This window comes from Prionailurus viverrinus, chromosome A2 (genome assembly GCF_022837055.1).
Source record: "Prionailurus viverrinus isolate Anna chromosome A2, UM_Priviv_1.0, whole genome shotgun sequence".
Classification (NCBI taxonomy): Eukaryota; Metazoa; Chordata; class Mammalia; order Carnivora; family Felidae; genus Prionailurus; species Prionailurus viverrinus.
This window is the reverse complement of record NC_062562.1, coordinates 61,629,544-61,652,601: the sequence shown is the minus strand read 5'-3', so window position 1 is coordinate 61,652,601 and position 23,058 is coordinate 61,629,544. Positions and strand designations below refer to the sequence as shown.

General features: G+C 51.8%; 1 protein-coding gene across 1 annotated transcript in view; it reads right to left on the bottom strand.

The window, feature by feature from the left end:
- ADCY1 (adenylate cyclase 1) overlaps positions 1-23,058 on the bottom strand; it is a 112,060-nt gene that overhangs the window by 20,583 nt on the left and 68,419 nt on the right. The window contains exons 9-14 of the mRNA XM_047850384.1: positions 22,728-22,922; positions 22,459-22,556; positions 21,366-21,450; positions 15,675-15,764; positions 15,001-15,257; positions 14,617-14,743 (exon numbers count right to left, since the gene is read on the bottom strand). Of these exons, the coding sequence (XP_047706340.1) occupies positions 14,617-14,743; positions 15,001-15,257; positions 15,675-15,764; positions 21,366-21,450; positions 22,459-22,556; positions 22,728-22,922 (852 nt within the window). The remainder of the gene's footprint in view (positions 1-14,616; positions 14,744-15,000; positions 15,258-15,674; positions 15,765-21,365; positions 21,451-22,458; positions 22,557-22,727; positions 22,923-23,058) is intronic.

Sequence of the window (23,058 nt, the reverse complement as noted above, 5' to 3'; positions counted from 1 at the left end):
GGGCAGAGAGGGAGACACAGACTCCGAAGCAGCTCCAGGCTCAGAGCTGTCAGCACAGAGCCTGATGCGGGGCTCAAACAGAGCACGCACAGAGCGTGAGTGAGGTGTGGGACAATTTCCGGAGGCCTGATGCATGCGGAGTCAGGGCCCCTGACAGAGAGAGAGTGACAGAAAAACATCAGAAAAATAATGGATGAAATTTCCCAAAATTTAATGGAAACTTATAAACCCACAGATCCAAGATGCTCCACAAACCTCAAGCCAAAAAGCATGAAAAACGATATCAGCGTGCATCACAATCAAGCCACTTAAAACCAGGGATAAAGGGCAGATCTTAAAAGCAACCAGATATAAAGACATGTTACACACATAAAGATGGCAGGAAATTGCCGGAAACGACCCCAGACAAAAGCCAGGGAACACCTTTAAAAACTTTTTTTAATGTTTATTTTTGTGAGAGAGAGACAGAGAGAGAGAGAGAGAGAGAGAGAGAGAGAGAGCGCACGAGCCAGGGAGGGGCATAGAGAGAGAGACACACACACATGGAATCCAAAGCTGGGTTCAGGCTCTGAGCTGTCAGCACACAGCCCGACGCAGGGCTCAGACTCACGAACCACAAGATCATGACCTGAGCCAAAGCTGGACACTTAACCGACTGAGTAGAGAATGCCTTTAAAGTGTGAAAGGGAAAAAGCATCATTAACCTACAGTCCTATCCCTGGCACACGTATCGTTCAATCATGAAGGCAAAAGAAAGACCTTGTCAGACACACAAGATCTGAAAGAATGAATTGTCATCAGACCTGCAAGAAATGTTAAAAGTGGTCCCTCAGGAAACTAGGCAGATACCAGATAGAAATTTGAACCTTCACAGAAGAATGAAAAGCACCAGAAATCATAACTATGCGGGTACTAAAAACACTATCACTTCTAGGGGCGCCTGGATGGCTCAGTCGCTTGAGCGTCCAACTTTGGCTCGGGTCATGATCTCACAGTTCACGAGTTCGAGCCCCGCGTCGGGCTCTGTGCTGACAGCTCAGAGCCTGGAGCCTGCTTTGGATTCTGTCTCCCTCTCTCTCTGCCCCTCCCCTGCTCATGCTCTGTCTCTCTCTCTCAAAAATAAACATTTAAATAAAAAATAAAAAAATACTATTTCTTCTCATAAGACGGCTTTAAATATAATGAAACGTTTATGATGGAAAAATATACGTTGGAGTTCATAATACACGTACACATAAAATCTATGATGTCAACAGCAAAAACCTAGCATGGGAGGAAGAAACATACGCTTCTGCAAGGTGAAATATCCTCAGCTGAAGACGGACGATGGTCAGTACCCACTGAAACAATACAACAGGGGAGGAGCTAAGACGGCAGAGCAGGGAGAGGACACTGGGCTCACCTCATCCCTCAAACACAGCCAGATAGATCTCAAATCACTCTGAACACCCAATAAATCGCTCTGAGGACGATCAGAACAAATGGCACAACTGGAGGGTGAGGAGAGGCCACATCGTGGAAGGTAGGAGGTGCAGAGACGTGGTTAGGGGAGAAAAGGATCATGGGTGTTGCAGAGGAGAGGGAGAAAGAGGTCACGGAGACAGGCGAAAGAGAGAGAAAGCCACAGGGGATCACACAAAGAAAATACTTCCCCAAAGCCATGGATGGGGAAAACAAGATGGGCTGACTATCTATCGTGGGTTTTTACAACCAGCGGGGCTCAAAGACTGGGGTTTTAGGGGTCCACGGCATGGCGGGTGTGGAGCCCTGAGTGTGCTCGTGGAGAAGCAGGGCAGAAGCCCGGCAGCAGACAGTGTGATCTGAGGATGCCCTGGGACACGCTGGGACAGATGGTTCCCCCTTCTTAGGGCACACCTGGGAGAGGTGGCATTGCCTCTCTGGGGACAAAAGAGCCAGCGGGCACCACTGAGCTGCCCTGTTCGTCAGCACAGGGGCAAAGACACCTGCTGAGGGCAGCTCCCCTGGACATCGGCTTTCTGTTGTGCTTTACTCCAAACTCCGAGCTCTTGCGCCTTGCTGCGATGGCCCTCATGGGACAAACACGCATCAGTCCCAGTGCGGTGAGACCCTACCCCAGAGGACTGGAGCAGGTCTGCACCACACAAGGTTTGGAGTTTTAAAATTCAGCTGGCCTTCCGGGGATAGAGCCCAAGATGCACTGCGCTGTCGGGTGGGCAAATGGCCCAGACACAGACACATGATAGGAGATTGTCTGCTCTTCTGGGAGGGCTTCCTGGACAGCAGCAGGTGCAAACTCCCCTCTTCAAGGACGAGCAAGGGGGCTGGCACCGTTTCTCTCCCCCACCCCTCAGCATAAACCAACTTCAGGAAACGGCACAGAGCCAACAGTGGCAGCCTAAATTGCTTACGCCAAGTCCTGCCCCCCTGCACCCCGCAGGTGCTGCTTTTTTCTAGGGCAAGTGTGCCGAGAACCGGAGCAACGGGCCCCTCCCCGCAAAGACCAGCACAAACCCCCACATGCACCAAGTTTACTGACCACAGAGGGCTGCAAAGCTTCAGCTCTAATAGACATAGGACCTAGCTTCTTTTAACAAGCAGATCAGAACACACCTAGTTCAAACTCATCACACTGTGGTCAAGGTCCAAGCACTGCCCACGGCAGATAAGGACTAACTCTGCAGAGGGCTGAGCTCAGGGAGACAGCGGCCAAAACACAGCAACAGAGAGCACACAGCCCAGACCACAGACACTTTCCCATGCACCAGGCCCTGGACAGTATGTAACCCCTTCTTAATAAAGCCACCGCTCTCGGGAGCAGGAAATATGACAGGATTTCCGCAGCCACAGAAGAAGGCACAGACCTGGATGAGCTTCCAAGATAGAGGAATTCATCCTAAAGAACAAGGAAAGGTCGGGGCGCCTGGGTGGCGCAGTCAGTTAAGCGTCCGACTTCAGCCAGGTCACGATCTTGCCATCCGTGAGTTCGAGCCCCGCGTCGGGCTCTGGGCTGATGGCTCAGAGCCTGGAGCCTGTTTCCGATTCTGTGTCTCCCTCTCTCTCTGCCCCTCCCCCATTTATGCTCTGTCTCTCTCTGTCCCAAAAATAAATAAATTTAAAAAAAAAAAAAAAAAGAACAAGGAAAGGTCACGGCCAGGGGTCTAGGCACAGATGTAAGTCATATGACTGAGCCAGAATTTAAATTAATAATCATGAGAATCCTAGCTGGGCTTGAGAGGAGGATAGAAGACACCACGGACATACCTACTGCAGAGATAAAAGTTCAAAACAAATCAGGCCAAAATGAAAAACGCAATCAGCAAAACTGACTGGCTGTAACAACAACGAAGGTGGAAGAAGCAGAGACACAAATAAGTGATACGGGAGACAAAATTATGGGAAATAATAAAGCTGAGAAGAAGAGGGAAAGAAAAATATTAGATCATGAATGCAGACTTGAGGAGCTCAGCAACTCCTTAAAGCTTAATAACATTCATAAGATAGGAGTCCCAGAAGAAGCGAGGGGGGAACGGGGGCAGAAGGTTTATTTGAGCAAATTATAGCTGAAAACTTCCCCAATCTGGGTAAGGAAACAGACATCCAAATCCAGGAGGCACAGAGACTTCCCATCAAAATCAATAAAAGCAGGCCAACACCAAGACATATTGTAGGTACATTTGCAAAGTATAGTGATAAAGAAAAAATCCTAAGAGCAGCGAAACAAAACAAGTCCCTAACTTACAAGGGAAGACCCATAAGGCCAGCTGCAAATCTCTCCACAGAAACTTGTGAGGCCAGAAGGGAGTGTCACAATATATTCAGTTGTGCTGAATGGCAAAACTATGCAGCCAAGAATACTCTATCCAGTAAGTCTGTCATTCAGAATAGGAGAAATCAAGAGTTTCCCAGATAAACAAAAACTAAAGGAGTTCGCGACCACTAAATCAGCCCTGCAAGAAATATTAAAGGGGGCCCTTTGAGTGGGAGAGACCAAAATCAACAAAGACTAGAAAGGAACCAGAAAAATCTCCAGAAATGATGACAAAGCAAGTAATAAAATGGCACTAAAGTCATATCTGTCAATAATTACTCTGAATGTAAATGGACTAAATGCTCCAATCAAAAGACACAGGGTATCAGAATGGATAAAAAAAAAACCCAAAAAACAAGACCCATCCATATGCTGCTTACAAGAGACTCATTTTAGACACAAAGACACCTCCAGATTGAACGTGAGAGCATGGAGAACCATCTATCATGAAGTCAAAGAAAGCCAAGCAGTCATATTTATATCAGGCAAACTAGATTTTAAACCAAAGACTGTAACAACGATGAGAAAGGGCACTATTTCATAATAATGGGGTCTATCCAAGAAGACCTAATGATTGTAAATATTTATGCCCCCAATTTGGCGGAAAACAGATGTGTAAATCAACTAATAACAAACACAAAAGAACTAACTGATAATGACACAATAATACTGGAAGACTTTAACACCCTGCTTACAACAATGGACAGATCATCTAAGCAGAAAATCCACAAAGAAACAATGGCTTTGAATGACACACTGGACCAGATGGACTTAACAGATATATTCAACATGCCATCCTAAAGCAGCAGAATACCATTCTTCTCAAGTGCACATACACATTCTCAGAATAGATCACATTCTAGGTCGCAGATCAGGCCTCAACAAGTACAAGAAGACTGAGATCATTCTATGCATATTTTCTGACCACACCACGAAACTTGAAGTCAACCACAAGAAAAAAATTGGAAAGACCACAAATACGTAGAGGTTAAAGAACATGCTAACTAAAGGAAGCATGGCTAAACCAGGAAAATAAGAAATAAAACAAATATATGGAAACAAGTGAAAATGAAAACACTATGGTCCAGAGCCTTTGGGACGTAGCAAAGGCTGTCCTAAGAGGGAAGTATATTGCCAATACAGCTCTAAACTCAAGAAGCAAGAGAAGTCTCAAGTATACAACCTAACCTTACACCTAAAGGAGCTAGAAAAGGAGCAGCGAATAAAGCCTAAAGCCAGCAGAAGAAGGGAAATAATACATATTAGAGCAGAAATAAATGATATGGAAACAAACAAACCAAAACCAGTAAAATAGATCAATGAAACCAGGAGCTGGTTCTTTGAAAGAATTAATAAAACGCATAAACTCCAAGCCAGACTTCTCAAAAAGAAAAGAGAGAAAGAGAGAGGACCCAAATAAATAAAATCACAAAAGAGAGATAAGAGGTCACAACCAACACCACAGAAATACAAACAATTATAAAAGAATATTATGAGCAATTATATACCAACAATTTGGGCAATCTGGAAGAAATGAATGCATTCCTAGAAACATATAAACTACAAAAACTGAAACAGGAAGAAACAGAAAATCTGAAAAGATTGATAACCTGCAAAGAAGTTGAGTCACTAGTCAAAATTCTCCCAACAAACACAAGTCCAGGGCCAGATGGCTTCCCAGGGGAATTTCACCAGACATTATAGAGTTAATACTTATTCTCAAACTGTTCCAAAAAAATAGAAATGGAAGGAAAACTTCCAAACTCATTCTACGAAGCCAGTGTTAACTTGACTCTAAAACCAGACAAAGATTGGACTAAAAAGGAGAATTACAGGCCAATATCCCTGATGAATGTGGATGCAAAAATTCTCAACAAGATACTAGCCAACAGAACCCAACAATACATGAAAAGAATCATTCACCACGATCAAGTGGATTTATTCCTGGGTTACAAGTGTGGTTCAGTATTTGCAAACCAATCAGCATGATATGCCACATTAACAAAATAAAAGGATAAGAACCTATGATCTCTCGATAGATGCAGCAAAAGTATTTCACAAAATATAGTATCCATTCTTGATAAGAAAAAAAAAAAAAAACATCAACAGCGGTGCACCTGGGTGGCTCAGTCAGGTTAAGTGTCCAACTCTTGGTTTCGCCTCAGGTCACGATCCCACGACCCATGAGTTCAAGCCCCACGTCAAACTCAGTGAGGAGTCTGCTTGGGAGTCTCTCCCTCCCTTTCTCCCTGCCCCTCCTCTGCTCACTTTCTCCCCACCCCACCCTCTCAAAGTAAATAAATAAACTGGAGGGAAAAAAACTCAACAAAAGTAGGGATAGAGGGAGCATACTTCAAACATCATGAAGACAATTTACAAAAAAACTCATAGCTAAATATCATCCTCAATGGGGAAAAACAGCTTTTCCTCTATGGTCAGGAATAAAGACAGGGATGTCCATTCTGACCATTGTTATTTAACATAGTGCTGGAAGTCCTAGCCTCGGCAATCAGACAACAAAAAAGAAACAAAAGGCATCCAAATCAGCAAAAAAGAAGTCAAACTTTCACTATAAGCAGATGATACAATGTGCTATGGAGAAAACCCTAAAGACCGCACCAAAAAATTGCTAGAATACATAAATTCGTTAAAGTCACGGGATATAAAATCAACGTACATATATGTTACAATTCTATATACCAATAATGAAGCAGCAGGAGATATCAAGGAATCAATCCCATTTACAACTGCACCAAAAACCATAATATACCTAAGAATAAACCTAACCAAAGAGGTAAAAGATCTGTATTCTGAAAACTATAGAACACTTATGAAAGAAATTGAAAATAATGCAAAGAAATTGAAAGACATTCCACGCTCACAGATTGGAAGACCAAATATTGTTACAATGTCAACACTACCCAAAGCAATCCACATATTGCCTGCAATCCCTACTGAAATACCACCAGCATTTTTTGCAGAGCTAAAATAATTCTAAAATGTATATGGGACCAGAAAGGCCCCTGATAGCCAAAGAAATGCTGAAAAAGCAAAGCAAAGCTGGAGGCATCACAATTGCAGACTTAGGTTACATTACAAAGCCTGTAGTGATCAGAACAGTATGGTCCTGGCACAAAAAGAGACAGACACATGGATCAACGGAACAGAACAGAAAACCCAGAAATGGACCTGCAACTATGTGGTCAACTAATCTTCAACAAAGCAAGAAAGAATATCCAATGGAAAAAAGACAAATGGTGTTGGGAACACTGGACAGCATCATGCAAAAGAATGAAACTGGACGACTCTGTTATACCATACCCAAAAAGAAATTCAAAATGGATTCAAGACCTAAATGTGAGATAGGAAACCATCAAAATCCTGGAGGGGAACAAAGGCAGTAACCTCTTTGACACTAGCTGGAACAACTTACTAGAACACGGCTCTGGAGGCAAGGACATCAAAACCAAAAATGAACTATTGGGACTTCATCAAGAGTCTCACAATGAAGGAAACAACCAACAAAACTAAAAGCAACCTACTTAATGGAAGAAGATATTTGCAAATGACATATCCGATAAAGTGTTAGTATCCAAAATCTATGAAGAACTAATCCAACTCCAAAACCAAATGATCCAGTTAAGAAATGGGCAGAAGACGTGAATAGACATTTCTCCAGAGAAGACATCCAGATGGCCAACAGACACATGAGAAGATGTTCAAAATCACTCATCACGAGGGAAATACAAATCAAAACCATGGTGCAATACCACCTCTCACCTGTCATCATAGCTCCAATTAATAACACAGGAAACAACAGATATTGGTGAGGATGCAGAGCAAGGGGAACCCTCTTGCACTGCTGGTGCGAATGCTGACTGGTGCCCCCACTTTAGACAACAGTATGGAAGTTCCTCAAAAGTTTAAAAATAGAACTACTATAGGGGCGCCTGGGTGGCGCAGTCGGTTAAGCGTCTGACTTCAGCCAGGTCACGATCTCGCAGTCCGTGAGTTTGAGCCCCGCGTCAGGCTCTGGGCTGATGGCTCGGAGCCTGGAGCCTGTTTCCAATTCTGTGTCTCCCTCTCTCTCTGCCCCTCCCCCGTTCATGCTCTGTCTCTCTCTGTCCCAAAAATAAATAAACATTGAAAAAAAAATAAAAAATAAATAAATAAATAAAAATAGAACTACTACCATACAATCCAGCAACTGTACTACTAGATATTCACCCAAAGGACACAAAAATAAAGATGTGAACAGGGCACCAGAGTGGCTCAGTTGGTTAAGTGTCCAACTCTTGGTTTCAGCTCAAGTCATGATCTCATCGTTTGTGGAACTGAGCCCCACATTGGGCTCTGTGCCAACAGTACGAAGACTGCTCAGAATTCTGTCTCTCTCTCTCTCTCTGCTCCTCCCCTGATTGGTCTCTACCTCTCTTTCTCAAAAATAAATAAGGAAACATTAAAAAAATACAGATTTGAAGGGATACATGCATCGCAATGTTTACAGCAGCATTAACAACAATAGCCAGATTATGGAAGGAGCGCAAATGTCCACTGACTGATAGATAAAGAAGATGTGGTATATATATGGAATGGAATATTACTCAGCCATCAAAAATAATGAAGTTTTGGGGTGCCTTAGTGGCTCAGTCTATTAAGTGTCTGCCTTCGCCTCAGGTCATGTGAGTTCAAGCCCTGCATCGGACTCTGTGCTGACAGCTCAGAGCCTAGAGCCTGCTTAGGATTCTGTGTCTCCCTTTATCTCTGCCCCTTTCTCCCCCTCTCATGTTCTCTCCCTCTCAAAAATAAACAAACATTAAAAAAAATTTTGTTTAAAAGAATGAACTTATGCCATTTGCAATGACGTGGATAGAGCAAGAGTGTGTTTTGCTAAGAGAAACAAGTCAGTCAGAGAAAGACAAATACCATATGATTTCACTCATGTGGAATTTAAGAAACAAAACAGATGAACATAGGGGGTAAAAAAGAGAGAGAGGCAAGCCAAAAACCAGACTCTTAACAATAGAGAACACACTGAGAGTTGCTGAAGGGCAGGTGGGTGGGGGATGGGTTAAATGTGTGATGGGCATTAAGGAGGGCACTTATTATGATGAGCACTGAGTGCTATATGTAAGTGATGAAACACTAACTCTACTCCTAAAACTAATATTACACTGTATGTTAATTGGAATTTAAGTAAAAACTTAAAAACAAAAATAAATAAGGAGTGCCTGGGTGGCTGTTGGTTAAGCGTCCGACTTTGGCTCATGTCATGATCTCGCGGTCCGTGAGTTTGAGCCCCGCGTCAGGCTCTGGGCTGATGGCTCAGAGCCTGGAGCCTGCTTCAGATTCTGTGTCTCCCTCTCTCTCTGCCCCTCCCCCCGACACATTCTGCCTCTCTCTCTCTCTCTCAAAAATAAACATTAAAAAAAATTTTTAATAAAATAAAAACAAAAATAAATAATACAACAAAGAATTACAGCTAAAAAAATAGAGGAAGGGAGGAAGAAAGAGAAATAAATTATAATAATTACTATCATGAATAAGAGAATCAATAATTATTAATGGAATAACAAAGATTATTTTATATTTTAGTAGAATAATAAAAATATTTAACTAACTTAAAATACGCAAAAAAAGAGGAAAAAGAAAACAAAGAACAGATGACCAGATCAGACAAATAGGAGACAGCAAAAGATTAAAATCTAACTGCATCAGTAATCACATAATTGTAAATGGTCTGAACAGCTCAATTAAAAAGGCAGAGATTTACAAATTGGATAAGTCGACAAGGTCCAACTGTATGTTGCTTGTAAGAAATCCACTTTAAGTAAAAAACAAATAGATTAAAAGTAAGATGACAGAAAAAAATACATAATGGGAGCTGGATTACCTATATAATATTGCATAAAATAGACTTCAGAGCCAAGTACATTACCTGGGAAAAGAGGTTGTTTCCATAGTGATAAGGGGTACAAGGGTTTCAGCTTACCAAGAGGACATAATCCTAAACACTGATGCACCTAGTAAGAGATCGCCAAAATACAGGAAGCAAAAATTGATAGAACTGCACAAAATTCTGTCCACAGGTATAGTTGGAGACTTCAATATCATTCTCTCAAAACTTGGTAGAATGGGAAGAAAGTCCATAAGGGCACAGGAGACCTAAGAACACTCCTGGCCAACTTGACCTCGCTGACATTTATAAAATACACCATCCAACAGAGACAGGATGCAGCAGGAACGATACAGCAATTCTCAAGAAATTTAAAAGGATTCAAGGCATTTGAGCCATACTCTCTGACTACGGCATAACTAAGCAGAAGTCCATAACAGAAAGGTCTTTGAGATTATTCAACAAAAATATAATCTTCATAACATTTGGTCCAAAGAAGAACCCAACAAAACAAAGAAAGAAAAGAAACAAAAAGAAAAGAAAAAAAAAGAAAAGAAAAGAAAAGAAAAGAAAAGAGTTCCTTGAACCAAATGAAAATGAAGCCACATATAATATCAATATTTATGGAACTAAAGCAGCACTTGGAGGAAATTTTAGAACAAAATCCCTGAATCAGAGAAGATACAAATCATCTTGAGAAACTAGCAAATACAAGTAATCTAAACCCAAAGTCATCAGAAAGAAATAAAGATCATAGTGAAATTTAAGTGAAATAGGAAACAGAGAAAAATCAATAAAACCAGAAGCTATTTCCTGAGATCAATAAAATGTATAAACTTCTAGTCACACTGATCAAAAAAAGTGTCTACACAATCATACATCAGGAGGAGAAATGGGACATCACTACAAATCCTACAAATATTAAAGGGAAATAAGGGAGGGGTGCCTGGGTGGCTCAGTCGGTTGAGCGCCCGACTTCAGCTCAAGTCATGATCTCATGGTTTGTGGGTTCGAACCCCGCGTCGGGCTCTGTGCTGAGTGTGGAACCTGCTTGGGATTCTGTGTCTCCCATTTCTCTGTCCCTCCCCTGCTCATGCTCTGTCTCTCTCTGTGCCCCAAAAACTAAAATAAAATAAAACGTTAAAGGAGCAAGAAGGGAAGAGTATGAACAAGTTTGTGTCAGCAGACTGGACAGCATTCAGGGAGCGACATATGTGTCCGAAGCTACCTCAGAAAGAAATGGAAATCCTGATGGCCCTCCATCTTTCGGGAAATTGAGTTGAGTTAAAATGTTCCCACTCTAAATACACACACACACACACACACACACACACACACACTCACACACCCACGCCCAGAGGGCTTCACTTCCTCAAACATTGGAGGAAGAAACAACACCAATTCTACAAACTCTTCCAGAAACCTGAAAAGGAAGGAACCCCCCGCCTTGTGAGGACTGCTTTACTCTGACATCAAAGCCCTCTTGGCCTAGAGAACTACAGAACAACATCACTCATGAACACTGATACTCTTACCAAATTTTAGCAAAGTGAATCCCAACAATACATGTAACCATAACTACATCACACCAAAGCCCATGCCTGGGCCACCTTCCGTTTGAGAGTGGACAAAATGGCGCCAGTACCAGTGGGAATCCCGCTCCAGGGTTAAGCATTCACTGGCAGAGAATGTTGCTCTACCATCGGCATCATGATTATCTACTGAGCACAAAGGAAGGAAACACACTGGAAACAAAGCATCGTGACAGCCCCAGGTTAGGTGGGTTTATGTGACCAGCTTGGTGTCAGTAGATAATTAACCCCCAGGCTCCGGCCCGGCCATTTCACAATAGTTTGTGATGTGACTGTGATGTGTACATGACAGATGTACCTACCCAGGGGGTAATCGGGCAAAGTCTGGAAACTTCCTTGTTTTGCTGGCTTTACGGGAAACTTAGGTGACATTTCTTGTCACACATCTTTGGAAAAATGTGTCAGTGTGTTCCCTGAAGGCAACCCTTCCTCATGACACAGGGAGGGTATCTCTTGCACTGAACTCAATGGAAGGCTCACTCAGAAGTGGGGGCCAGCTGTGGCACAGGGGTACTGTTGGTGGGGAACCCCAGGGCAGGGTCAACCATGAGGCTGACCGACACTTAAAGGGACACTACAGCCAAGGAAAGCACGTGGGAAGCCAGAGGGGAGAAAATGTGGCCTCAACCTTGCTCTGTGAGTGCCTGGCCACAGAGCAGGCGCCCAGCAAGTGCACGGGCTGGGAGCCCAGGTCTGTGCCCCTCCAGGCCAGGCCGGCTCTCTGGCTCCACAGGAGTCTGTCTTTCTCACGCTCTGAGCAGCTATTCACAACTAAAAGATCTGAGATCACGGGGGCCAGCTGATGGCGGGGAGGACACATCTAGGGACTGGCCAGCCTGTTCGCCCTGGACAGCCAGCCCAGTGGCCCTCGGCACAGCCCACTGAAGACGCTGTTCTCCACTAGCTGGCGAGGCTCTGGCAAACAGCAGCAGTCAGATCTCCTTCTGGGAGCCCTGTACACAGGTGTCCTCTCGGCATCTGCTCTGACTCAGGACCTCCCACAGGACACTGCCAACAGGCCCCCGAGCCACCTGCTCCAGCAGAATTGGCCCGTGTGGAGCGCCAGCAGGAGCGGGGAGGCCTGGGTCCCTCCCGGCATGTTCACTGAGGGCTGGCTGTGTCCCTTGGCCGAAGGCCGTGAGTCTTGTCTGGTGGCCTGCCCTGGGGTGGATGCCCTCCAGGGTGGTGTCCCAGGAACTGGGCCATGCTGGGGCTGCCCCAAACCCACCCATCTGTCAGACGATCCAAGGTCTGCAACCCCCCTGACTTCACACGAGTGGGGCCGTGGTCGGGCCCTCGTGCAGGACGGCGGTGGCACAGCCCAAGTCCCTCAAGGGGCAGAACCAGCATTGGGCGTGTTCCCCTATCTGCAGCAGGACTCGGGGCCTACCCTGTCCACGCAGCCCAACCCCGGCGTCCCATCCCCATGGGGACGGGAACGAGGGGCTCAGGATCTCCGTGGCCTCCACCTGCCCTGAGTCTAGGTGTGGAGAGAGGGCAGTGCTGGGCGGCGGGACCCTCAGAATCGGGGGCGTCCCCGGAGCAGGAGCAAACCCGGCACACCGGATGGAGAATGACCCAGATGGGCAAATCCATGGGGACAGGAAGGAGAGTAGTGGCCACTCAGGGTCGGGGGTGGTGACCACTGATGGGCACGGGGTTCTTTTGGGGGACATGAAATGTTCTAACGTTGAGGTGATGGCTACACAGCTCTGAATACACTGAAGGCCACGTGCTCTACACAAACTGTTGAGTGTGGATTCTGTCTCAGGAAGGTTGTCACGTAAAAAAAGAGTAAATAAGCCACATTCTCTGCCCGGCTTATATGTACATTCTCTGTACATATATACACACACACGGATATGTGCACAGAACACACGGATACACGCACACACACGCGTCTTTCCTCTTCTGTTTACCCAAAGCCACAGAATCGTCCTCCCTGAACCTGAACAGACAACCGGCCCGGATGTCCTGGTGGGAATCTGCGCGGCCGGAATCCGTCTTCCCAGGTGAATTAAACCAGAGAAAAGCCAGCAGGCCGGCCCCTTGCCTCTGTCCTTTGCCTGCAGGTGGAGTGTCCCGACAGATCACAACGCGGTGTCTGAAGGGCGCTCGGCCGCACCGAGCACCTACTGTGCACCAGGCTGGCCGCCAAGCTCGAGCGGGTAGGAAGCTACAATTGCTGTATTCCGCACTGGCAGGGAAAATTCTAGGTGTCACCTGGATGGGGCCCCAGAGTGCCCTGACAACCAGCGAACATCACTTCTGGGTGTGTCTGCACTGGTCTCCAGAAAGACTCACGTTTGAACCATTGGCCTGAGGGACCCAGACAGCCTTCGTCACCCCAATCCCCTGGGTGTCACCTCTCTAGGGTCGGACACCGGCCATCCCTGTGCCCTGGCCCCGGGCTGGGCTCCTGGTATAAGGAGGCTCCCACCACCTTGGACACCGCAGAGCCCTGGCCATCTCGGCTCAGCCATGTCCAGCCTGGGCCTGCACACAGGTGGCCCTCACAGCCGTGCCCGTCCCACCTCCTGGGCAGGGCTGCTGCAAAGACCAAATGCAAGCCAGGGCCCCGGCCAATAAAGAGCTGCTTCCTCAAACATCGAGTGAGATGACACGTGGCAGCTAACATGCGGTGGTCTCCGTTCCGTGCACACCCCCTGCCCATCCGTCGATGGGGAAGCAACTGGCCCGGGGCCCAGAAGTTTGCAGGCTGCACAGACGGAGTGTGAACCTGGACGGGCTGGCCCAGAAAGCCAGATGGCCTCCCCTTCCAAAGGCTGGGGACACAGCAGGTGACAAGGGGGTCAGGACACACCAGCCATACATCCTGGGCTGGGCCCAAAAGTGCACCTGTGAGTGGGTCACACGGCAGGTGCACGGGGCATACCACCTGCCTGGGACTCAGGGCCCACGGACCGCTCTCCTTGGCCGCCTTCAAGCCTCTTTCCCAGGAGACGTGTTAACAGTGTAGACTCCTGCCCCCCTCCTGTAGACCCACTAAATCGTGGGGGGACCGTGCAAGAGTCAGCATTTTCTGGAGTCTCCCATGACCTGAAGAGACTTGTTGTCACATGCAGCGCAGCGAAGGCTGAGCCACTCTGCACCACAGACCCACTCGCTGGAATGCCTTTGGGGATGGGGAACTCACTGCCCTAAACACCGCCGAACTCTCGGTCATTAGACAGGGCTCATCAGACTGTGCCCAGCTTGCCGGCGCTGCCTCCCCCACCCGCACACCAAGCTGGCGCCCGGCAGGAGCCCCTGAGTGCCCTCCCAGGGTTCCCTGTGCCACACCCCACCCTCCCGGAAGCAGAGAGAGCTTGGCCTGCCTGTGCCGCCCAGAGGTAGTCCAGCCGCAGCTTGACGTCCACCTGACGGGCGTGCAGGGCCAGGGTGCAGGAAAACAGCAGGATGGCCATGATTGGCTCGAAACTGCGCCCCGACGCCACGCCGCCCCTGTGGAAGACCAGGAAGGAAACTCCATCGGTGCGCAGAATCTGAGAGCTGTCTGCACGTGTCCCCAGACACGACTCTCAGCCGTGCAGAGCACTGACCCTGGCTAGAGCCACTCCCTCCGGGAAAGCCAAGGCCTTGCTGGAATTGGGGCCCAGACGGACACATGGAGAAGCCACCAAGGCGATCTGCTTCCTGGTCCGCAAACCAGAACGGGCAATGCCCGCCCGGCTGTGCTCCGGAGGGAGCCGCGCACCTACCCGGGGGCCCTGGTGTAGCCGCTGAGCTCCAGGACCAGGATGTAGGACGTCGTGAGCACAAAGAGCAGGATCATTTTGGGCAGGGAGGACACCCGCAGGAAGACAGCCAGTGGGAGGGTACCCACAAGGCCGCAGAGCAGGGCGTGGGGCGCCGACTCACAGGGCGCGGCAGGCAGCACGGCGTTGCGGCCGCTGGGCGTCAGGACCACCAGGGACCCATTGGGGGTGGAGCTCCAGGACCAGGGCAGGCAGCCCACCTGGAGGGGATGGAGGGACAAGGATGGCGGGAGGCACTTGCTCCGGACCAGCCCTCCCTCCTCCCCAGCCCGCCAGCCCCATCGAGGCGCTCCTGCCCAGGCTCCCCCCACCCCGATACTCCGACCCATGCCCCCAGGAGCCACCAGCAGGCTCTGCAGCACCCCCTCCTGCTCGGCCTTCAAGGCTCCTCAGTGCAAGGTGCACAGGGCCAGGGGGCAGGAGACCCCCACCCTCCTCCTCCCCAGGCGGCCAGCCCCATCTCGGTGCTCCTGTCCCTGCCTCCCCCTCCCCCGTTACCCCTGCCCTGCCCCTCCATCCCCTGCACACCGTGAAGAGGACAGCAGCCCCCTCGGCCCCCGTCCACACCTCACGCCTCCAGGAGACCAGCGGGCCCTGCTGCCTGTTGAGATGCTCACCACACATCCTTGGGCCACGGAGTAGATTAAGACCACGACAAAGATACACAAGACGGTTCGGATCTGAATCGTCAGGCACCCTGGAAAACACTGAACAGTAACACAGGTTACTGTGAAAAAGCCGAAACACAGAAACAGTCTCAGTGCAGAGCGCAGGGCCCTGGGGGCTGCCGGACTTCACCCGCCTGCAGATTCCTAGGCTGTGCTCCAGGCTTCACCTCCCAGGTGAAAAGCTGCCCCAACTGAAAGAAACAAAACCCAGTATCTTTGCATTAAAAAGAGCACCCCCTGGGGGGCCTGGGGAGCTGGCAGGTTAAGCTTCCCACTTGGGCTCAGGTCATGATCTCACAGTTTGTGGGTTCAAGTCCCTCATTAGGTTCTGTGCCTACAGCTCAGAGCCTGGAGTCTGTTTCAGATTCGGTGTCTCCCTCGGTCTCTGCCCCTCCCCCGATCGCGCTCTCTTTCCATCTCAAAAATAAATATTAGAAACAATTTTTTTAAGAGCACCCCTGCCAGCCTTATCCCACGCTGTGACTTGGGCACCGAAATGAACTGAATCCGTTAGTCACACTTTTATTACGTTTAACTCCATCTCAGAAATAGCAAGAATTCACACACACTCGCATCGTCTTTTCTCTGCTTCATGTAAGTTTTATCATTTCCTTCACACGGGCTTCATGTCAGTTTTGTTAAGTTATTAGGAAGTTAATTTTACGTCTATTTTAATACATTTTGCAATATCCAACAGATGACCTCGGGGGTAAAAGTATGAACCTCTTTTTATACTCAGGCTCACGAAATTCGAAACAAAAACTAAAATCAAGCCTGCAGGGACCCTGCACAAGCTGCTGACGAGACCCCCAAGCAGCTGGGGTGCCTGGTCCTCCCGGGGAGGTCAGGACCCCGGTCGTCTCAGTCTGGGGGCAGGCTGACAGCGCCGCTTTGCCTGTTTTGTGGGCCAGGGCAGGAGATGACTGTGGGGCTTGCGCCGTGGCAGCTACAGATCTGGGTCCCGGTCAGGATCCCTGAGCCCCAGCTGCATCATGCAGACATGCTGGGCCCCCAACCTCAGAGAGCAGAGGTACAGCCCTGGAGCCCACCACCCCCCTCCTGGTCTGATCCCGTCACCCCACAAGACTGAGGATGCGGCCACGGGATTGTCGCCCCTAGCCGGACAAGGCACCCGCAACTCACACATTCACTCAGCAAGCACGGGAGGGCTCCTCCCAGTGGTGGATGTCAGGAGCCCCGGGGGCACAGCGGTGAGTGAGGCCTGGCCCCTGGAGCCCCGGGAGAGGCAGAAATGGCACAGAAGTCCCTCGGGGAGGCGGTGAGGGGAGAGCCGCTGGCTGAGGCTGAGCAAGCCTTGTCCGGGGTGCACGGAGGCCGCATCCCGGTTGTGCAGTGCACAGCAAGGGCAGCTGTGCAGGGCTCAGGGACACAGAGTCACATGGAGCTACCCAGTTGAGCACGCCACACCCACTTGTGTGGCAAATGGCCAAACAGGGGCGGGCTCCCACGGCCATTTCCTATCTAGGACACACAAGCCACCCACGGACGCTCTGGGTCCGGTCCCTGCCTTTGAGCTCTATTGACCCGATACCACGCTCGGCAAGCTGTGACCACTCACGCAGTGGTTTATTTATGGACAGAATTCACGGAGTCACGGATCCACTCGTTCGGCACTTCTAGCTTTGTTTCCCACCAGCTATGCGCCATGCCACATGCCATTCCGTGGAAATGAGAGCGCCAGCAAGCCACCACAGCTGGGTCTCAGTCACCTGCCCTCCTGGGCACCACGTGACCTCCCATGACACAGTCCACACCGTGGGCGGCCACGGTACGCTTCCCCAGCAGAGTGGGCGCTCAGCCGCTCCAAGCACTGACCCCGCCCCAACGTTGCCACTGCAGAGATCGCATCTTTCCACAAAACCCACGCCAAGGGGCCTGACAGGACTTGGCACGCTGCCTCACCGGGCCAGGAAACCACACCGGGGCCATGATGTGGGCCGACACTGCGGCTTTGTGTGACCTAGTCACTCTTTGTCACCTTTCTCCCGGGCCCTGCTTCAGGGTCGCTGACCCCAGCTGCCTGAGAATGGGGACGCAGGTCCCCACCAACTCACACTCACAGGACCCCGCTGCGTCCTCCTCGCCCCACCTGACAAGCACCTCCCCGCCCCCACTGCTCACCCTGCGGACTTCAAGACCCACCAGAGGCAAGAGCACAGCTAACGCTGACTCATGGGCCCCCTCCACTCGCAAGCTCACTGTGGGTCGGACCCCTGGCACTGCTGACCGCCCGGACCTGTGAACCGCAGCTCGGGTTCTGCACGGGGTTCGCAGCAAAGTCCAGCCGTTCTCTGGAGACACCCGCGTCCTGCTCCTGGGCCTTGCGGGGACTCGCCACTTGGCCACGGGCCAGCAAGGGGCCGCGGGACCTGAGCCGGGTGCTGGCTGACCCTCCAGGCCCTGAAGCCGGGCGTGCACAGCAATGCTCCGTCATCCATGGGAGAGGCACGGCCACGACGGGGCCCAGCAGGCCGTGGGATGCACGTAAATCACACAGAGAAGCGGCCCAGAGGCCGCGGTCCACGCTCCAGCTACCCCTTGGCCTCACGGATAGTGTACGTCAGCCGAGAGAGGAACAGCAGACACCGCTGCTCGCAGACGTCAGGCGGCGCCCGGCTGGGCACCTGGCTTGGAGAGAGTGACGGCCACGTGTGCGATCATTCGCCGATTCGTGGGCCCCGGCCGATGTCTGGCTGGAGGTCCGGGAAGAGGCATGGCTGGAACACTGTGACAGGAAGTCACCGGTGGGGCAGACACATGCGGGAAGACCCGTATCGGTGGGCGGGCAACACCGGTGTCCCATGTGAACACCGGCTGGCACGGGACGTGGCAGACAAGGAGTGTGCTAACCAAGCAGGTGAGACCACCCATTCTGTGGACACCAGTCGGCCTCCCTCCCCAGTCACCCCAGCTATCGCCCTATGGGCTCGCGGACACAGTGGCCACCGTGGCAGGGATGGAGGTGACGCCCAGGAACACGGACTTCCGCTCACGAGGGCCAACCTGACTACAGCCACCGCAGAGATCAACGGGGAGCCCCCGCACGGCACCCTTCTGACGGGAGACACGGGGGAGGGTTCTGGGGATGAGTGTCGAGGCTGGCAGCCCCCTCACTGACCAAGTGACACTGCTGACCTCACCTGGGGCCCCGCCCGCAGCAGCAGGATTCGCTGTCCTCCCTCAGTTGTCCCAGGGGAGTTGCTCTGCATGTGGATTTGCCTTCCCCGCCCACATGCTTCCATGGAAACTCCGCCCACAGACGTGCACGACGTCTCACCCTCCCATCTCTCCCCAGAAACAAGCGTGGCAATGGCTACGTGCTGGGGTATCCCGCCGGCCTGACCGTGACCCTGCGATCCCAAAGCAGAGGCTTCACAGACAGTGAAAAGCGTCGGCTGTGGTGCCGACGGTGTGGTAGCTCTCTCAGAGTGACACGGGGCTGTGGACAACACCGTGTGAAACCACACAGGGAGCAATCCTGTTGATTGTCCCAAGACCCTTAAAAACATTTGTCAAAATAGCAAAGTTCTCTTACCGCTGGTTATATAAAGAGAGAAAAGACGTTCAGACTAATACGTATCTGGTACGTTTGTGACGGGCACCAGTGGTCCCCACACTTCCTCCCTCGAGCCCCAGGCCAGTGAGGAGGCAGCGTCCCTCGACCACATGGCATCCTGTGGTGGCGGGTGGCAGCCATGACTGGCTTTACCAGGGGCGGACCCGTTACTCAGCAAAGACTACTGGGGCCCAGGTCACCCACACCAGGTCTGTATGGCCAGCAGGTGGCAGAAGGGAAGCAGGAGGGCTGGGAGGACACCACATGCCCGGGCTGGCGTGGGGACGGGGACGGCCACAGGCAAGACTGGGGACGGGCTACTGGGAACTGTGGTGACAGTCCCACAACCGTCCAAGCTGGACCTGCTGACAGTTGGACTGAAGGAACCCCCGACAAAGCCCACGGGCACCTTCCTTTTCGTGGCCTCATGGTGCCTGGAGTGCAGAGCCAGCTGGCCGCCCCGCCCCCGCCCCTCAGAGGCTGTGGTCACCTGTCAATGGGCTGAGAGGACAGACATTGAGAGCCTGGAAGCAGGGAGCGGCGGGGACCGGGCAGTGGGGGCGGGGACCAGGTGGGGCAGGGGTCCCCCAAGCAGCGACATGGGGAAGGTGTGCCCGCCCGCCAGCCGCTTTACTTCCATCTTCTCTGCTCTCTGGCTGCAGGTGCCGGGCTCCACCAGGGGCAGAGACCCGGCCAGGGAGAAGGCTGAATCCCTTCCGCCCGGCAGGGGCACCCGGACGCCCCTGTGTGCACATGCCGCTTCCCAGGGGCTCCGCCTGCCAGAGGCCAGGGAGCTGGGAGGGAGGCTGCCGGGTTTGAGGGGACGCCAGGCCTCCTCCCAACCCTGTGCTGCTGGGTGAGCACAGAGCCGGCTGTCCATGACACACCCCGAGGAAGGCCGGCCCCACGGGCAGGAGGGCCCAGAGCCTGGGTCTTGGTGGCAGAACGGAGTCCCCGGAGAAAACCAGCCTGGGCCCTCCCTCCTGTCTCGGGTGTTTGAGTATGTGAGGCAGCAAATTCCCTTTGTCACCTGAGACCTGTACATAGCTGGTGATTTTGTCACTTGTAAAGTATCCTTCCTTACGGCCCCCACACAAAGGCCTGCACTCCACATGAACACCTGATCCCAGAGACGTTTGCTCAAACGCAAAGGGCTAAATTGCTCTTCTGAAAACTAGCCTTCTGATCCTGCGTCTATGCCCCCCTGTCTCTGGGCCATGCCCCGGCGGGAATGCTCAGAACTAGCACAGGGCCGCCCACAGCCTGGTAGACTCTGAATCCACACGCGTCCGGCTGGAGACCTGAGGCCGCCTCTGCCAGGAGCAAGTGTCCACCCGCACTGGCTCCCAGCTCCTGGAGGGTAGGACAAGTGTCCACCCACACCGGCTCCCAGCTCCCCAGAGGGCACAGCAGGCCATAGAAGCCAATCACGTGACTAAGCTATCTTCCTTGGAGTGCGAGTGTCACTCCGTCTATGAAGATGAAGAAGCCAGAAACATGGTTTAGGTAAGTATAATTCTCCCAGTTAAAAACAAGAAGTTATCTATGCATAGCAACGCAGCTAAGTGAATAAAACCGAATTTAGTTTTTCACAAAGTTGCTGTTTCCCACAATCACGCAAAGCTAACACTGGGTCTGCTGCCGTAGCTGTGGGGTGACAGGGAAACGGGGGGCGTGGAGATGAGGCCTGGAGGCCACCGTGGGGCTGGGACCCAGCGCCCTCCTGGGAGAATGGCCGCTCGGGGCGCCAACCCAGCCCCGCCCCAAAGGTCACAACAGCAAAGCCAACAGAGAACCCCGTCTACCATGTGAGAGCACAACAGACCTCCAGCCTCCTGCTCCGGACTCTCCACTCAGGAGAAGGCGCTCACGAGTGTCCATCACTACAGACCGCCTGCCCCGTGTCCCCAAGGTGTTCCCAGAACTCCCGGCAGCGCCCGGCCCATGACAGGGCTTCGTGAGCTTCTGCTACTCCAGAGGGAGTGAGGGTCTCCACCGCCCTACCTGCACTCCTGAGAGGGCAGGTGGAGGCCACACACAGGACACGACACACACACACACACCTGGACCCGGGTGACGTGCAGGTACAGGACGCAGGCCACCAGGAAGCAGATACAGAAGGCCAGCAGCAGCAGAAGGACCAGGTTCCTAGGGCAGAGGATGCAGGGTCACCATGGCTGGAGCAGGTGCCGTGTGCCCACCGGCTACCTGGGAGTCTCCCCTAGCCCCCACCCCGCCAGCTCCCTTCCCGCCTCCACCCCAGCTTCCATCGTCCCTGGGCCCGCCGAGAGGTCCTCCCTCACGAAGGGCTGGCCCCGGGCACTGCCCTCTGAGTGGAGTTCATCTGGGAGCGGCTCTTCTAGAAAAGGCTTGATCCCCAGGCAGGGCCATTGGGAGGTCACCTCGCTCATGGTGTCTGGAGACGGGGCAGCTCCCATGTGCTTTCTGGAAACTCTAAAGGGACTACTGCCCTTGGGAGGGCTCACTAAGAAAGTGCTCTGTCTGAGGGGCACCTGGGTGGCTCAGTCGGTTAAGCATCCAACTTCAGCTCAGGTCATGATCTCGTGGTTTGTGGGTTCAAGCCCCGTGTTGGGCTCTGTGCTGACAGCTCAGAGCCTGGAACCTGCTTCAGATTCTGTGTCTTGCCCCTCTCCCACTTGTGCTCTCTTTCTATCAAAAATAAATAAATGTATAAAAACAATTTTTTTAAACAGAAGAAAAAAAAGAAAGTGCTCCGTCTGGGAGACAGGTGTATTGTCCCCGCCAAGAAACAGCCCTACCAGACTCACTGTGACTCAGCAGCCCAGATGCCGCTCTGCTGCTACCTCTTTCTTCCTCCCTAGAGCCCGCTATCTCATTCTAACGTGTCTGAAATGACCCACGCCTGGAAACCCAGCTGCATTTCCTCCCTCAAAACCTGTCCTGAAGTCGAGAGTGCACGTGTGTGCATGGAGATGCTGAAAATACACGGCGTCCCAGGACTGGCTCAGTTAAACATTAGAGCGAGCGTCCCGCACATGTGCGTCGGGGCCTCACACAGCCGGCCACTGGGCAAATAGACAGCTGGCTGTGGCCAGGACCGCGGGGGAGTAACCAGCGGACAAGGAGGGAGCCCCCGTGCCCCTGTCCTCCGGCCGCCGGGCCCCCAACACTCACTGTGGGATGATGAGCAGGTAGACGAGGCCGAACAAGGCAGCCAGGACGAGGGCCAGAACGACGGCGCTGGTAAAATACTCGTCCTGGAGCTGGTGGTACTAGGAGACACAGAGACCCGCCATCGGTTGCTGCGGCTTCCAGGAGACACGCGGGGTCCTCCCGAGGGTGCCCCCCTGGGAACCACGGCCGCGTCCAGAAGAGCGAGTGCGGGCGGCCACGGCCGAGGGGCCTCTGGGATCCCCCGCGCTCCTGAGGTCCCGGTCACCTACCTTGCGCTCCCGCTCAGCCTGCTTGTACTTGAGGGTGAAGAAGTCCAAGTCCGCCATCTCCAGCTCCGTCTGGCGCGCTTCCAGGAGGCGGCCAATGTACCTGTTGACGCGCGTGCCCGGGGTGGTGTAGACGGCGTTTGCGGAGAACGACGAGCGGTTTCGCAGTTTCTCCGACGCGGTTCTCAGCGCCCTCCGCTGCGGCCATCGGGGAGAGAAAGAAACGTCAACAAATCCTCCTCGTGTTGAAGAGAAAGCTCTCTCACCCCCTCGGGCCCGTGTGCTCGCCCGCTGCAGAGTCTGGGGGCCCGGGGCTGGGGGCCTGAGATGCAGT